Source organism: Heterodontus francisci, chromosome 9, assembly GCF_036365525.1.
Source record: "Heterodontus francisci isolate sHetFra1 chromosome 9, sHetFra1.hap1, whole genome shotgun sequence".
NCBI classification, from domain to species: Eukaryota; Metazoa; Chordata; class Chondrichthyes; order Heterodontiformes; family Heterodontidae; genus Heterodontus; species Heterodontus francisci.
The window spans coordinates 114,267,297-114,283,828 of NC_090379.1; the positions used below are offsets into that span (position 1 = coordinate 114,267,297).

Sequence of the window (16,532 nt, forward strand, 5' to 3'; positions counted from 1 at the left end):
CCCACTCTGCAGTCAGCAGAAAATCCAAGGTAGTGTTTCTTCAGATGTAAGCTTTTAGAGATAAGCTTAGGATTATTAAACTCTCACAATGCCTGATCGCTCAAAATAACCTCAAAAACACATATTCTTACACATGTCCCCCCAATTGCATCCATCTTAGACCAAACAATTAGTGGGTAATTAAAATTACCCACATCAAGAATTTTATTCTTCTTACTTATCTATCTATACCTTCCATCCGCCTTCCATTTCCTCCCACAGTTAGAGGATCGGTTAGTACTATCCCGCTAAAGTAACGATCCTTATGAGGAATAGAGTGAAAAGGAGAGCGAGTGAGAGCTAGTGCGATGGGAGCAGGGCGAGTTGGAGACTGATAGTTGGAGCGAGAAAGATAGAGGCTGAGGGAGATGGCAGATGAACAGAGGAGGAGAGTGAGAAAGGGGGCAGTGAGAGTCAAAGAATGGTTGTTGGAGGGAAACAAGCAGAGAGATGTTGCTTGTCGTGGACTGAGGTCAGAGTTCACTTGCTATGCAGTAACTTACGACTGTTACTAAATTTCTATCTACAGGGACTGCAAGGATGAATAGATTGAAAGTTGGCTTTGATGTGAAGAACTCCCTGTGTCCGATGGTAGCTGGGTTTTCCATCGATCCCATGGATCTCCCGACAGTGGGGCCTGCTGTCTCCAGCCAGAATTGGAAGGCTGTCTTTCCTCTGAAAGAGGATGTCCTTCCCCACCGCAAGTACAGACAACTGATGCACAGACAATACATTAAAAACGCGTCCCTGAACATGAGCTTCTCCCAGGATGTTGTCAACTCCATGGCGTTCTACAGGGTCCCATTCAAGGACAAGGATGGTAGCAGCATGTTCAATCTCTTTGAGGTTGTCACCCCCCGAGAGGTGAAACCTTACCCCCCCAGCAAGCCTGGCCGATTGAATCGAATGCCACAGCGGTGCAGTTCTCGGTGCCGGAAGCCCAAGCAGGAGGCAGAGGGTCAGAAGGGCACGCTGACAACAGGCAATTCTGATTGGATCCTGAGTCCTGGACGTCGGCCCAAGTCGCTGCTGCCGGCCCAAACCTTGACTGATGCAGTCCCCCCGCCAGAGGGCAGCAGTACTGTGGCACAAACATTGCTGACACAGGCGGCGGAACAGAGGTCGGAGCAGGGGGGAGGCCCACCCAAGAGGGCGGAGGAGGATTCTCCTGGTCTGCAGCGGCAGCGTGAGCATTGGGATGAATACCTGGTGAAGAAGCTGAGCAAGAGGACGGCGCAGTGGCTGGTGACCAAGCAGATGCCCAAGGGCCCGTCTCGCATCAGGCTGAGCGGACTCCTACAGGACCGTTACGGTTCTGCCCACGCCCATGTCCTGGTACAGGACGAGACCATGACCACCAGCGACTTCAGCCTCTACGACCAAATCAAAGCCCAGGAGTCCCGTGTGGCCGTAGTGAGGAAGGTGACCAAGACTCCACTGACCGCCTACTACAGGTACTGACACTGAACAGTGAACTCCTGGCGCATCTTGATAAGATATCCCTAGTTGGTGGGTGTAGGCATCTCTATTGGTTCTGTGTTGATTTTGTTGAGATTATAAAACTTTACAGCACAGAAGGTGATCGTTTGGTCCACTGTGCCTGTGCTGGCTCTTTGAAAGAGTTACGCAATTAGTTCCACTGCCTGCCCTTTCCCCATAGCCCTGCAAATTTTTCCTTTTAAAGTGTTTATCCAATTCCCTTTTGAAAGTTGCTATTGAAGCTGCATCCACCATCTTTACCACCAGTGCATTCTAGATCATCATAATTGGCTGCGTTAAAAAAATTCTCCTCATTTCCTCTCTATCGTAAATCTGTGCGCTCTGGTTACTGACCCTCCTGCCAGTGGAAATTCATAATTTGAACACCTCTGTCAACTCTACCCTAAGCCTCACTGCTCACAGGAGAACGACCCGAGCCTCTCTCTATAACTGAAATCTCTCATCCCAGGTACTATTCCAGTAAATTTCCTCTACACCCTCTCTAAGGCCTTGACATCTTTCCCAAAGTGTGATGCCCAGAATTATATGCAATGCTTCAGCTGAGGCCTAAGTTATAGTAAGTAATAACTTAGCATTGCTATTCTAGCTCATTAAAACTCATTAACCCTACTTTTGATATAAAATGTAATTCTACCATCTACCCTGTTTCCTTCCAGTTGGCTAAGTGTTCTAGTTACTGCCAAACAGAGCGCTTCCCTTGCACTGTCCTTCAGTTGGACCTGCAGAAAGCTGTCGCTGCACTTGCCCAGTGCCAATGCCAAGGCTTCTGCAAATAGTCAGCTGGTGGAGTGTGGCATACACCTTAGACCCAGCTTGCCACAGACCATCTCGCCCAGAAAGTGTGTGCCGGGCAACCTGGTAACAAATACAACCTGGCAACCTGGTCAGATCTGGATTACTGTGAGCAGTTCTGGGCATTGCATCTCAGGAAGGATCTATTTGCCTTGGAGTGGGTGCAGCATAGATTTACCAGAATGATTCCAGCACTTACAGGGCTAAATTGTGTGGACAGGATGCACAGACTAGGTTTGTATTAGCTTAGAAGGTTGAGGGGTGATTTAATGGATGTGTTGTAAATGATAATGGGCTCCAATAGGATAGATATAGGGTAACAATTTCCTCTGGTGGGGTATCCAGAACATGAGGTCACAATCTTACAGTTAGAGCTTGGCCATTTAAGGAGTGAAATCAGGAAGCAGCCCTTCACACAAAGGGTGGCGAAAATCTGGAAAACTGTCCCTCAAAAAGCCGTGGATGCTCTGGGATATGGGCCAATTGGATCTTTCAAGACTGAGAGATTTTTGTTGGGTAAGGGTATCAAAGGATATGAAAATTGACAGATAAATGCATTGAGGAACAGATCAGCCATGACCTAATTGAGGGGCTAGATAGCCTCCTGGTGTTCCCATGTCTCTGGGGGAGAGGTGGTTCTGTTGTAAATTCTGATCTCGGATGGTGTGGGATGTTGATGCTGGGACATGGAATGCTCTTGGACCAACCTGGCTCAGGTGTTTTTAAAACCCAAGTTTGACATTGCCGAATCACTTCTACACTTACTTTTGTTGCCTTTTCAAGAATGACCCATCCAACTGTACAAGGTCTGCTAGTAACTCTCAGGAAGGGCTGACTGAGAATGAGTCAAGGGTTGGGCGACTTCCCTCTGAATCACTGCCTGATATTGGGTGGTGCAGTGGCAGAGAGTTTAGGAAAATGGAATGGAGAAACCTGTTTCCAAAACTTCTTCCCTAGAATCTTCCTCTCTGCGCCCCTGTCCTCCATGCCCCCCAGCCTGTGCATTGCCCACCTGTCACATGTAAATGGCAGATAGTGGACCTCTAGGGTCATCCCTTTCCCAATCCCCAGGGTATGAGGCCATTGCAGAGCTGCTGTTTCCACTGTCAGTATGGTGTTCCAGAAGCTGGCGAGACTGATTAGAGTTGTATTCTGGTGATCTGTCAGGGAATAGTTTTCTTTATAAAGATATTAATACTTGAGAGGCAGTTCATACCTTTACAGGGAGGAATGGAAGGAAGGAATGACCTTGCGTTATATAGCTCCTTTCACAACCTCGGGATGAACCTTGGCCAGTGAAGTACTTTTGATGTAACATCGTAGAATCGTACAGTGCAGAAGGTCATTTGGCCCATCATGCCTGTGCTGGCTCTTTGAAAGAGCTATCCAATTAGTTTCACACCCCAACTCCTTCCCCATAGCCCGGTAAATTTTACCTTTCCAAGTATATATCCAATTCCCTTTTGAAAGTTACTATTGAATCTGCTTCCACAACCCATTCAGGCAGTGGGATGGAGGAGGTAACAGACGATGTGAAGAACTATCTGGTTTACCTTTTACATTCCCTGATCAATTTAATCTACTCTGTCCTCACCCCTCAGATGCATTCTGTTACAACCTCAGTGAGACCATTAACGTTGAAACACAAGATATGAACTCCCCCGACTGATTTACAGAATTACATGAAAACTTTCACATTTTGACTTTTTATTATAACTAAACTAAAAATCACCATTAACTAAATAGTACTTTGTAAGTAGCTAATATTCCAAATTATAGAAGAAGTATTTTCTTCACTTATTAAAACACCTCAAAACTTCCCACCACATTTATATGTTTCACAGCCCTCCTTGAAGTGCGATCTTTGCAGATAAAAGTCTCAAACTCCTCCCAGTTGCAATAGATTGGATCTCCCAGACCTTTCTCAAAGTCACTGTCCTCTCCGCTCACTTCTTGAAAGCAATTTCAACTTGGGCTTCTGTGAGTAAGGTGATCTTGTGATCCTGTTGGTTTTTTCCTTCTTTCCAAACCTCAGCTTTCAAATCAGGATTAAGTCTTCGTAGCCTTTCATTGTATCGGTGTCTGGAGAGCAGATGTTCCCTCTCTATGCTTTTCAAAAGAGTTTTTGATGTGGGTTCTTTGTTGTCCTGGTAACCAAGGTTCCTGTCTTGTCTTTAAGTAGAGTTGGTGTGGTCACATGACTTCTCTGACTCCGTCTTACATTAAAAATCACATTATCAAAAAATATCATGCTGCAAAATCCAGCGTCCAACAATTCATTCAAGGCTGATAAGCCCAAGTCTCAACAGTCGTTGCTCATTACTCAGAGCCCTGACACTGAGGATCAGCTCGAATCTGCACGCGCCACTGCTCCGCACTGAGAGTCCAAATTGGTTCCTTTTGATGACTCCCTTCCTAATTGGAGGCATTTGGACACTGGGAAGCACTGTGCTCAGTCATTAGTTTGAACAATAAGAAGTTGCAATCTAAAGCTGTGTTCGAGAAGCTTGCTGTCAACACTTGCTCCCGTTAGCTCTCCACAAAGCAATTGTCCATCCAGCACTTGTATCCTCTTCCTCTTGTATTCCCCTTCCTCTCTTTATCTCCACACCCCATGATGTCCCCCAACCCCAGAGTCCCTCGTACTCCAACAGCCCCCCATCCCCGTTGTCACATCCCCCCCCATCCCTGCCATCCACCCCCCTCCTGTACTCCAACACCCCCCCCACCTGCCATCCACCCCCTCCCGTACTCCAACACCCCCCCCACCTGCCATCCTGCCCCCCGCATCACTCCCCCTACCTCTCTGTAAACCTGTATCCTTCCTGCAATTAGTGTCCAATCCCACTGATACCTTTCTGTAGCAGTGCGATTGAAAGATATGGTGGGATGGGGCTTCAACTGGCTTGGTTTATAGAGTCATAGAGAGATACAGCACTGAAACAGGCCCTTTGGCCCACCGAGTCTGTGCTGACCATGAACCACCCATTTATACTAATCCTACATTAATCCCATATTCCCTACCACATCTCCACCTTCCCTCAATTCCCTTACCACCTACGTACACTAGGGGCAATTTATAATGGCCAATTTACCTATCAACCTACAAGTCTTTGGCTGTGGGAGGAAACCGGAGCACCCGGCGAAAAACCACGTGGTCACAGGGAGAACTTTCAAACTCTGCACAGGCAGTACCCAGAACTGAACCCGGGTTGCTGGAGCTGTGAGGTTGCGGTGCTAGCCACTGCACCACTGTGCCGCCCACTGTTTTGGAATACAGTCCAGCTTATTGGGCCCAATGGTGTCAATCAGAGTTCCTGCTCTGGGTCAGGCTTCACCACGATGCTTTCCAAGGTCAAAAAGCTTGCCAACACTCACCATTCTTGGGCATTTGGCCAACATAGCAGGCCATGGAATGGAACCACAGCAAGAGCCACAACAAGGGGAATCATAGAAATTACAGCACAGAAGGAGGCCATTGTAGGTTTGTCTGTGCTAGTTCTTCAAATAGAACAATCTGCTGTAATCCCATTTCCCTGTCCTTTCCTCATATTCCAAAGGGGAGAGGATAAATCTTATAAACCTGCAGGAACAGCAAATAAACATGTGACTAAAAAAAGTTTTAAATCTTGGCTGTCCTCCTGTTTGAGCAGCTCTGATTCTAAAAGGTTTCATTTTTTGGGTGATGAGGGGTCAGTGGTGGCCCTGATTGGAGAGTTGTGTTGAAGTTTGTGCTGTCTCTGTGGTGGAGAGGTGAGGCATTCTTACATAGCAGGACAAAATATTGATAAAAACAGCAGAATTTTTATAGCCGGTGGCATGGTTACTGTGATTGGCTTTCCACAGGGTTCCTGGGTTTGAACTGAGTGAGGACTTCACGGAGGAACCTGGAGTTGTAAACCGGACTGCAGCCAACCTGATAGTGAAGCACTTTGAACCCCCTCCAAAGCCCAAGACTGTCCTGAATTCGAAGCTTGGGAAGCATGTCTATTACACGGAGAATGTGTTTGAGCAAGAACTGTACACTGGTAACTAGAGGCAACAGCAACTGCACACACCTATTTACAGGATATGCAAAGAGGCAGTGAGCTAGACTTCTAGAAGTACTGCTAAATGATAACATTCTTATTGACATTCAACACCAGATGACAATCCAATATTGGATTGGATTCTAATGTTCCCAACCTCTTCTAATTCACCCCTGCATTGATCTAGAATTCCAATGGAACAAACCCCCGTCTCTTCATTCAGGCTTTCTTCCTGCCAAAATGGACAATTTCACACTTCCCCACATTATACTCCATTTGCCAGATCTTTGCCCACTCACCTAACCTATCTATAGCCCTTTGTAACCTCCTTATGTCCCCATCACAACTTACTTTCCTACCTATCTTTGTGTCATCAGCAAATTTAGCAACCATACCTTCGGTCCCTTCGTCCAAGTCGTTTATATAAATTATAAAATGTTGAGGCCCCAGCACAGTTCCCTGTGGCACACCACTCGTTACATCTTGCCGACCAGAAAATGACCCATTTATGCCTACTCTCTGTTTCCTGTTAGCTAGCCAATCATCTATCCATGCCAATATGTTACCCCCTACACCATGAGCTTTTATTTTCCACAATAATCTTTGATGTGGCACCTTATCAAATGTCTTCTGGAAATCTAAGTATAGTACATCCACCTTTACCTGTTCAATTCATCTGCCATCTCCTTATTTTCCATTTCATCCCCTTTATCCACAGCACATTATGTGTTCAGAGAACTCCAATAAATTGGTTAAACATGCTTTCACTTTCACAAAACCATGTTGACTCTGCCTGATTACCTTGAATTTTTCTAAGTGCCCTGCTATCATCTCTTTAATAATAGCTTCTAACATTTTTCCTGCTTTCTGTCTCCCTTTTTGAATAAAAGAGTAACATTGGCTACTTTCCAATCTAATGGGGCCTTCCCTGAATCGAGGGAATTTTAGGAAATTAAAACCAACGCATCAACTATCTCAGCCACTTCTTTTAAGACCCTAGGATGAAATCTATCAGGACCCGGGGACTTGTCAGCCCACAGCTCCAACAATTTGCACAGTACCACTTCCCTGGTGATTGTAATTTTCTTTAGTTCCTCCGTCCCTCTCATTTTCTGATTTACAGCTATTTCTGGGATATTACTTGCATCCTCTATAGTGAAGATCAATGCAAAATACCTGTTCAGTTCATCTGCCATCTCCTTATTTTCCATTTCAATTTCCCTGACTCACTTTCTTTAGGACCAAATCTCATTTTGTTAACTTTTCTTTTTTTAATATCTGTAGGAACTTTTACTATCTTTTTATATTTCGAGCTAGCTTTCTCTCATACTCTAATTTTTCCCTCCTTATTAATCTTTTAGTCATTCTTTGCTGTTTTTTATATTCTGTCCAATCTTCTGACCTGCCATTCATCTTTGCACTTTTTCTTTAAGTTTGATACTATCTTTAACATTTTTAGTTAACCACGGATTGTGGGTCCTCCCCTTGGAATTTTTCTTTCTTGTTGTAATGTGTATTCTGAAATATCCCCTTTAATGTCTGTCACTGCATTTCTGTCGATCTTTCCCTTAACCTAATTTGCCTGTTCACTTTAGCTAGCTCTGCTTTCATGCCCTCACAATTGCCCTTATTTAAGTTTAAAATACGAGTCTTGGACCCATTCTTCTCTCCCTCAAACTGAATATAAAATTCAATCATATTATGATTGCTGCTGCCTAGGGGCACCTTCACTACGAGGTAACCAATTAATCCTATCTCGTTGCAAAATGCCAGGTCTAGTATAGCCTGCTGTTTGGTTGGCTCCAGAATGTGCTGTTCTAAGAAACTATCCCGAAAGCATTCATCAAGGCTACCTTTGCCCATCTGATTCTTTCCAGTCTATATGTAGATTAAAATCTCCCATGATTATTGCCGTACCTTTCTGACAAGCTCCTTTTTTTTTCCTTTATACCCCATCCTACCATGTGGTTACTGTTAGGGGGCCTGTACCCTACTCCCAAGAATGACTTCTTTCCTTTATCACTTCTCATCTCTACCCAAACTGCTTCTACATCCTGGTTTCCTGATCTTAGGTCATCCCTCTCTATTGTGCTAATGCCATCATTAATTAACAGAGCCACCCCTCCACCTTTTCCTAGTTTCCAGTCCTCCCTAAATGTCATGTACCCTTCAATATTCAGGTCCCAGTCCATGTCATCCTGCAGCCATGTCCCTGTAATGGCTATCAGATTGTACTTATTTATTTCTATTTGCGCTATTGGTTTATCTGTTTTGTTTCGAATGTTACATGCATTCAGATACAGGGCCTTTAGTTTTGTCCTTTTATTATTTTTATAAGCTCTAGTCTTATGTGCTAATTTACTTTTAGATTTGTACTCACTGTCCCTTCCTGTCACGGTCTGATTATATTTTCCCATGTTAGTACCTTTCTCCCTTGCCTTTGATTTACCACATCTTCCCAAATTTGATCCCTTGCCCCCACTATTTTGTTTAAAACCCTCTCTACCGCCCTAGTTATGCGGCTTGCTAGAACACTGGTCATAACATGATTCAGGTGTAGACCGTTCCAACGGTACAGCCCTCACTTTCCCCCTTACTGGTGCCAGTGTCCCACGAACCGGATCCCACTTCTACCACACCAGTCTTTGAGCCACGCATTCATTTCTTAATCTTATTTGCCCTGTGCAAATTTGAACATGGCTCAGGTGATAATCTGGTGATTATTACCTTTGAGGTTCTGCTTCTTAATTTGGTGCCGAGCTGCTCATACTGACTATGCAGAGCCTCTTTCCTTGTCCTGCCTATGTTGTTGGTACCTACATGGACCATGGTGACTGGATCCTCCCCTTCCCACTGTAAGTTCCTCTCCAGCCCTGAGCAAATATCCTGAACCCTAGCACCAGGCAGGCAACTCAGCCTTCTGAACTCTTGCTCTTTGCTGCAGAGAAGAGTGTCAATCCCCCTCACTATACTGTCCCCTACTACCACTGCTTTCCTTGTTGCTCCCCCTGCTTGAATGACTTCATGTACCATGATGCCATGGTCTGTCTGCTTATCCACACTACAGCCCTCGTTCTTGTCCATACAAGCTGCTAGAACCTCGAACTTGTTGCTCAATTGCAACAGCTGAGACTGCTCCACTCCCACCTTCTCAATTCCCTTACCTGCCTGACTGGCAGTCACACCCTCCTGTCCCTGACCACTGACCAAATCAGACGACCCTATCCTCAGTGGTGTGACTGCCTTCTGGAACAAAATGTCCAGGTAACTTTCCCCCTCCCTGATGCACCACAATATATGTAGCTCAGCCTCCAGCTCATCTACTCTGAGCTGAAGCTCCTCAAGCTGCAGACACTTACTACAGACGTGGTTACCATGGACTGCCGTGGCACCCAGGAGCTCCTACATATTGCAGCCATGACATATCACCTGTCCTGCCATCTTTATTGTGTTAAATTAAATTTATTTTTCTTAATTAATTTATAGTTCCCCTCTTCACCAAACTCCCTCACTCACCAAACTTTCTTCTTCACTCTCTGTGCACTCAAGTAGCACCCAGTGCAGACTATACTCACTAGCATGTGGCACCTGGAGTTCTGCTTGGCAGTATGCTTCCTAGCTCCCTAAATTCTGCCTGCAGGACCTCATCAATCTTTCTACCTATGTCATCGGTACCAATATGGACCACGACCTCTGGCTGTTCATCCTCCCCCCCGCTCCCCCCACCAGAGTACTCTGCAGCCTCTCAGTTACATCCTTAACCTGGCACCAGGGAGGCAACATACCATCCTGGATTCACGTCTAAGGTTGCAGAAACACCTGTCTGTTCTCCTAACTATAGAATCCCCTTTCAGTATAGCTTTTCAAATCTTCCTCTTGCCCCTCTGTACAGCTGAGCCAGCCATGGTGACACGGACTTAGCTCAGGCTGCATTCCTCAGAGGAACCATTACTCACCAGTATTCAGAACTGAACACCGGTTGGAGAGCAAGATGGACTCATGGGAATCCTGCACTACCTGCCTGGTCCTCCTTGACTGCCTGGTGGTCACCCATTCCCTTTCTGCCTTCACACCCTTAAGCTGCAGGGCGACCACATCTATAAATGTGCTATCCACAAAATTCTCAGCCTTGCGAATGCAACGCAGCAACACCAGCTGCTGCTCAATTTCCGAAACCCAGAGCTCAAGCTGCTGCAGCTGATTGCACTTCCTGTACATGAGCTTCCGACGTGCAACAGGACGTGCACTGCATAGGACCGAGGTGCCTTGCTATGCCTATACTTATTAAACTGTTAAACTTAAGACTTAAATGACGAAAGACTGACCAGCTATTCATCAGTCAGCTGGTTTCCTTGTCCTAGATTGGGTAACTTAAATGTTTTTACTTAATTCTAGTTATCTATATAGTTGCTATGTTAATTCACTGAAAAATTTACCACTCTTTAATGTTACTATCCCCTGTTGTTTAATTTTAACCTTAGCCCCTAGATCAGATTGATTTAATTGAGCACTGCTTGTAATTATATGATTAATTATCACATTGGTTTTAGTTTTTTATAGTTGATTAATTTAGATGAAATTAAAAACTTACCCGTATACTCGTCCCACATGACTCCTTATCCTGTGACACCACTTTGTGATTTTTTTTTCCCCTCCATTCGGTTCGCACACTCAGATCACAGCCCGCGTTGCTCACGGCCTCCTTTTTGCTGCTCCTCTCCGATCCTGGCCTCCTTCATTCCCCTCCGCTCCCTGCCTCCTTCATTCCCTTCTGCTCCCGGCCTCCTTCATTCCGCCCCGCACCGCTCTGCTCCCAGCCTCCTTTACGCCGCTCTGCTTCCAGCCGCCCTTAACTGCTCCGCGCTGCTCCTGGCCTCCTTCATTCCGCTCCGCTTCCAGCCTTCTTTACCACGTTACTGTCTGCTCTGCTCCCAGCCTCCATTACGCTGCTCCCAGCCTCCCTAAAGCTGCTCCGCTCTGCTTCCGGCCTCCCTTACGCTTCTCCGCTCTGGTCCTAGTCTCCTTTAAGCTGCTCCGCCTTGCTCCCAGCCTCCTTTGTGCTGCTCCCGGCCACTCTCATTATGTAGAGTGCAAATGGATACAACCCATATCAATCATTCCCATTATGTAGAGTTCATGTTCTCTTGTCCTCTGCTTTTTTTCAGTGTGACTGGAACCAAAATCAATCTGAATGTATTGAATTTGTTTCAATTTAAGCAGTGTAAAATTTAGGTTCAGGAGTCACAGATACACAAAGAAGGGGGTCAAAATCTCATTTTAAAGTAGTTTATTAAGAAGCAACAGTTTAAATATAATGAATATTAAGTAGCAGTTTAACTATGATGTTGTATAAGCTAAATAGACAGAAGTATCTGACCCGTGAAAGATGATTTTGCAGCCGATCTCTGCAGCTGAAAGGGCTGTCTTTTCTCTGTCTCTCTCTCACTCTCTCTCATGCTCGCTCACACTCTCGCTCTCTTGCTCTGTCTTTTTGCCTCCTACAGTTAGCCAAGGTGTCAGGAGGCTCTCTATCGTCTGCCAGACAGGTGCTGTCTCTGCTCCTCCGAGCATCCATTGATATACATTATTTTTTGGGGGCTGGAAATTCACCCAATGTCAATCACTTGTTCGAACCCTTCTAACCAATGAATACAGGACAGATGCTTGAGGTGTCAGGGGTCATCACCTCCTCCTTGTCTGTCATTCTGCCCCCAAAGTCACCTTTCACCTTATCTTGTGCTTGGTATTGTTTGTAAACTTCTGCCAGATGCTTGTCCAGAGAGGCTCCATCTTATCATCTTGTTTCAAAACCTGTGTTAGTTATGTCCATGGCAGAGATACCGGGCCTATCCTGTCCAGGCTGTCTGCTATAGAAACTTTCTTAATAAGAGAGAAAGAGAGAGAACTATTTCTATAAGAATTTTATACTATTGAAGTTATTAAAGGCCCCATTTCTTACACAGGACTTCTTGAGATCTGTTTTGTGATTTGGTTAGTTTACTGTATACTAGCAGGCTTCCTTGAGTTGAGGGCTGTGCTGTTTTCTAACAATATGGGTTGGCTATTTTGCCATGTAGTACTCAATGTATGATCAAGGATACTAAAGAACTGAACAAGTCAAAGTCTGTTTTAATTTTGATACTCTGGGTTTTACTGGTTTATTTCACCCAAGCTGTAAATGAGCTGGGATTGATCATGGTGAAATGTCTGATACCCTCAGTTCGTCTTGGTGACTGACTGTGTTGCATTAACCCATCTGACTCTCTCCCAGTGATGTGTCTGTCCTTCTCTTCAGCACTGTGCCTGTTTCGTAAATGTCTGTATCTCCCTGCAGTAACTGTCTCAGTGTCTCTCATCATCTTTCTCCCCTTGAAGGGATGTATATCTCTATGGATGTGAGGATGTGATCTGTCTGTGCAAACTGACGTTCTCCTGCTGGATCTCTCCATGTGGAACTGTGTGCTGTATTGTGTGCTTGTGAGTGACTCTGAAACTATGGAGGATACTGTACAGCACATAGTTATCTTGGAAATTGAAGGGGAGGCGATGGATGGAGTGACATTAGGGTTGAGCCGGACAGTCAGAAGTTACAGTTTGTTGGCGTGTTCTGCTTTTTGTTCGATTCTACTTGTCTTGGCCTCCTTTTGTCATGCATGGAGAATGTGGGGTAGCAGTGAGGATGGAACTGAGCGAGGGTACAATGACTGAAACCCCACCCATTCTACGAGTACATCAATAAACAGACCACCCCTCAAGCATTCTGTGACGGTATTACTGAACAAACCACCCTCACCCATTCTTTGGCTGTATTACTGAACAAACCATCCTCACCCATTCAGTGACAGTATTGCTGAACAAACCATCCCTCACCCATTCTGTGACTGTATTACTGAACAAACCACCCCTCACCCATTCTTTGGCTGTATTACTGAACAAACCATCCTCACCCATTCTGTGACTGTATTACTGAACAAACCATCCCTCACCCATTCTGTGTCTGTATTACTGAACAAACCACCCCTCACCCATTCTTTGGCTGTATTACTGAACAAACCATCCTCACCTGTTCTGTGACTGTATTGCTGAACAAACCATCTTCACCCATTCTGTGACTGTATTACTGAACAAAGCATCCTCATCCATTCTTGGACTGTATTACTGAACAAACCATCCTCACCTGTTCTGTGACTGTATTACTGAACAAACCACACCTCACCCATTCTGTGACTGTATTACTGAACAAACAACCCCTGACCTATTCTGTGACTTTACTACTGAACAAACCATCCTCACCCATTCTTTGACTGGATTACTGAACAAACCACACCTCACCCATTCTGTGACTGTATTACTGAACAAACAACCCCTCACCTATTCTGTGACTTTACTACTGAACAAACCATCCTCACCCATTCTTTGACTGTATTACTGAACAAACCACCCTCACCCATTCTTTGACTGTATTACTGAACAAACCACCCTCACCCGTTCTTTGACTGTATTACGGAACAAACCATCCTCATCCATTCTGTGACTGTATTACTGAACAAACCACCCCTCACCCATTCTTTGAATGTATTACTGAACAAACCATCCTCACCCATTCTTTGACTGTATTTCTGAACAAACCACCCTCACCCATTCTTTGACTGTATTACTGAACAAACCACCCTCACCCATTCTTTGACTGTATTACTGAACAAACCATCCTCACCCATTCTGTGACTGTATTACTGAACAAACCACCCTCATCCATTCTTTGACTGTATTACTGAACAAACCACCCTCACCCATTCTCTGACTGTATTACTGAACAAAGCATCCTCGTCCATTCTTGGACTGTATTACTGAACAAACCATCCTCACCTGTACTGTGACTGTCTGACTGAACAAACCACCCCTCACCCATTCTGTGACTGTATTACTGAACAAACCACACCTCACCCATTCTTTGGCTGTATTACTGAACAAACCATCCTCATCCATTCTGTGACTGTATTGCTGAACAAACCATCCTCACCCATTCTGTGACTGTATTACTGAACAAAGCATCCTCATCCATTCTTGGACTGTATTACTGAACAAACCATCCTCACCCATTCTGTGACTGTATTACTGAACAAACAACCCCTCACCTATTCTGTGAATTTACTACTGAACAAACCATCCTCATCCATTTTGTGACTGTATTACTGAAGAAGCCATCCCTCACCCATTCTGTGACTGTATTACTGAACAAACCACCCTCACCCATTCTGTGACTGTATTACTGAACAAACCACCCTCACCCATTCTGTGACTGTATTACTGAACAAACCACCCTCACCCATTCTTTGACTGTATTACTGAACAAACCACCCTCAACCATTCTTTGACTGTATTACTGAACAAACCACACCTCACCCATTCTGTGACTGGATTACTGAACAAATCACCCTCACCCATTCTTGGACTGTATTACTGAACAAACCACCCTCACCCATTCTTTGACTGTATTACTGAACAAACCACCCTCACCCATTCTTTGACTGTATTACTGAACAAACCAGCCTCACCCATTCTGTGACTGTATTACTGAACAAACCAGCCTCACCCATTCCATGACTGTATTGCGGAACAAACAACCCTCATCCATTCTTTGGCTATATTACTGAACAAACCAGCCTCACCCATTCTGTGACTGTATTACTGAACAAAACATCCTCACCCATTCTGTGACTGTATTACTGAACAAACCACCCTCACACATTCTTTGACTGTATTACTGAACAAACCACCCCTCATCCATTCTTTGGCTGTATTACTGAACAAACCATCCTCATCTATTCTGTGACTGTATTGCTGAACAAAGCATCCTCATCCATTCTTGGACTGTGTTACTGAACAAACCATCCTCACCTGTTCTGTGACTGTCTTACTGAACAAACCACACCTCACCCATTCTGTGACTGTATTACTGAACAAACAACGCCTCACCTATTCTGTGACTTAACTACTGAACAAACCATCCTCACCCATTCTTTGACTGTGTTACTGAACAAACCACCCTCACCCATTATTTGACTGTATTACTGAACAAACCACCCTCAACCATTCTTTGACTGTCTTACTGAACAAACCACCCTTATCCATTCTTTGACTGTATTACTGAACAAACCATCCTCACCCATTCTGTGACAGTATTACTGAACAAACCACCCTCACCCATTCTGTGACTGTATTACTGAACAAACCACCCTCACCCATTCATTGACTGTATTACTGAACAGAACATCCTCACCCATTCTGTGACTGTATTACTGAACAAACCACCCTCACCTATTCTGTGACTGTACTACTGAACAAACCATCCTCACCCATTCTTTGACTGTATTACTGAACAAACAACCCTCACCCATTCTTTGACTGTATTACTGAACAAACCACCCTCACCCATTCTTTGACTGTATTACTGAACAAACCATCCCTCACACATTCTTTGACTGTATTACTGAACATACCACCCCTCATCCATTCTTTGGCTATATTACTGAACAAACCAGCCTCACCCATTCTGTGACTGTATTACTGAACAAACCAGCCTCACCCATTCCATGACTGTATTGCGGAACAAACCATCCTCATCCATTCTGTGACTGTATTACTGAACAAACCACCCCTCACCCATTCTGTGACTGTATTACTGAACAAACCATCCCTCACCCATTCTGTGACTGTATTACTGAACAAACCACCCTCACACATTCTTTGACTGTATTACTGAACAAACCACCCCTCACCCATTCTGTGGCTGCATTACTGAACAAACCAACCTCATCCATTCTGTGACTGTATTGCTGAACAAACCATCCTCACCCATTCTTTGACTGTATTACTGAACAAACCACCCTCACCCATTCTTTGACTGTATTACTGAACAAACCACCCTCACCCATTCTTTGACTGTATTACTGAACAAACCACACCTCACCCATTCTGTGACTATTACTGAACAAACAACCCCTCACCTATTCTGTGACTGTACTACTGAACAAACCATCCTCACCCATTCTTTGACTGTATTACTGAACAAACCACCCTCACCCATTCTTTGACTGTATTACTGAACAAACCACCCTCACCCATTCTTTGACTGTATTACTGAACAAAGCATCCTCACCCATTCTGTGACTG

The 16,532-nt window shown here is 44.7% G+C and overlaps 1 protein-coding gene across 1 annotated transcript in view; it reads left to right on the forward strand.

The window, feature by feature from the left end:
* Nucleotides 1-654: 654 nt before the first annotated feature.
* The window catches only part of heatr4 (HEAT repeat containing 4), a 218,662-nt gene continuing 202,784 nt past the window's right edge, over nt 655-16,532 (forward strand). The window contains exons 1-2 of the mRNA XM_068038394.1: nt 655-1,493; nt 6,178-6,359. Of these exons, the coding sequence (XP_067894495.1) occupies nt 655-1,493; nt 6,178-6,359 (1,021 nt within the window). The remainder of the gene's footprint in view (nt 1,494-6,177; nt 6,360-16,532) is intronic.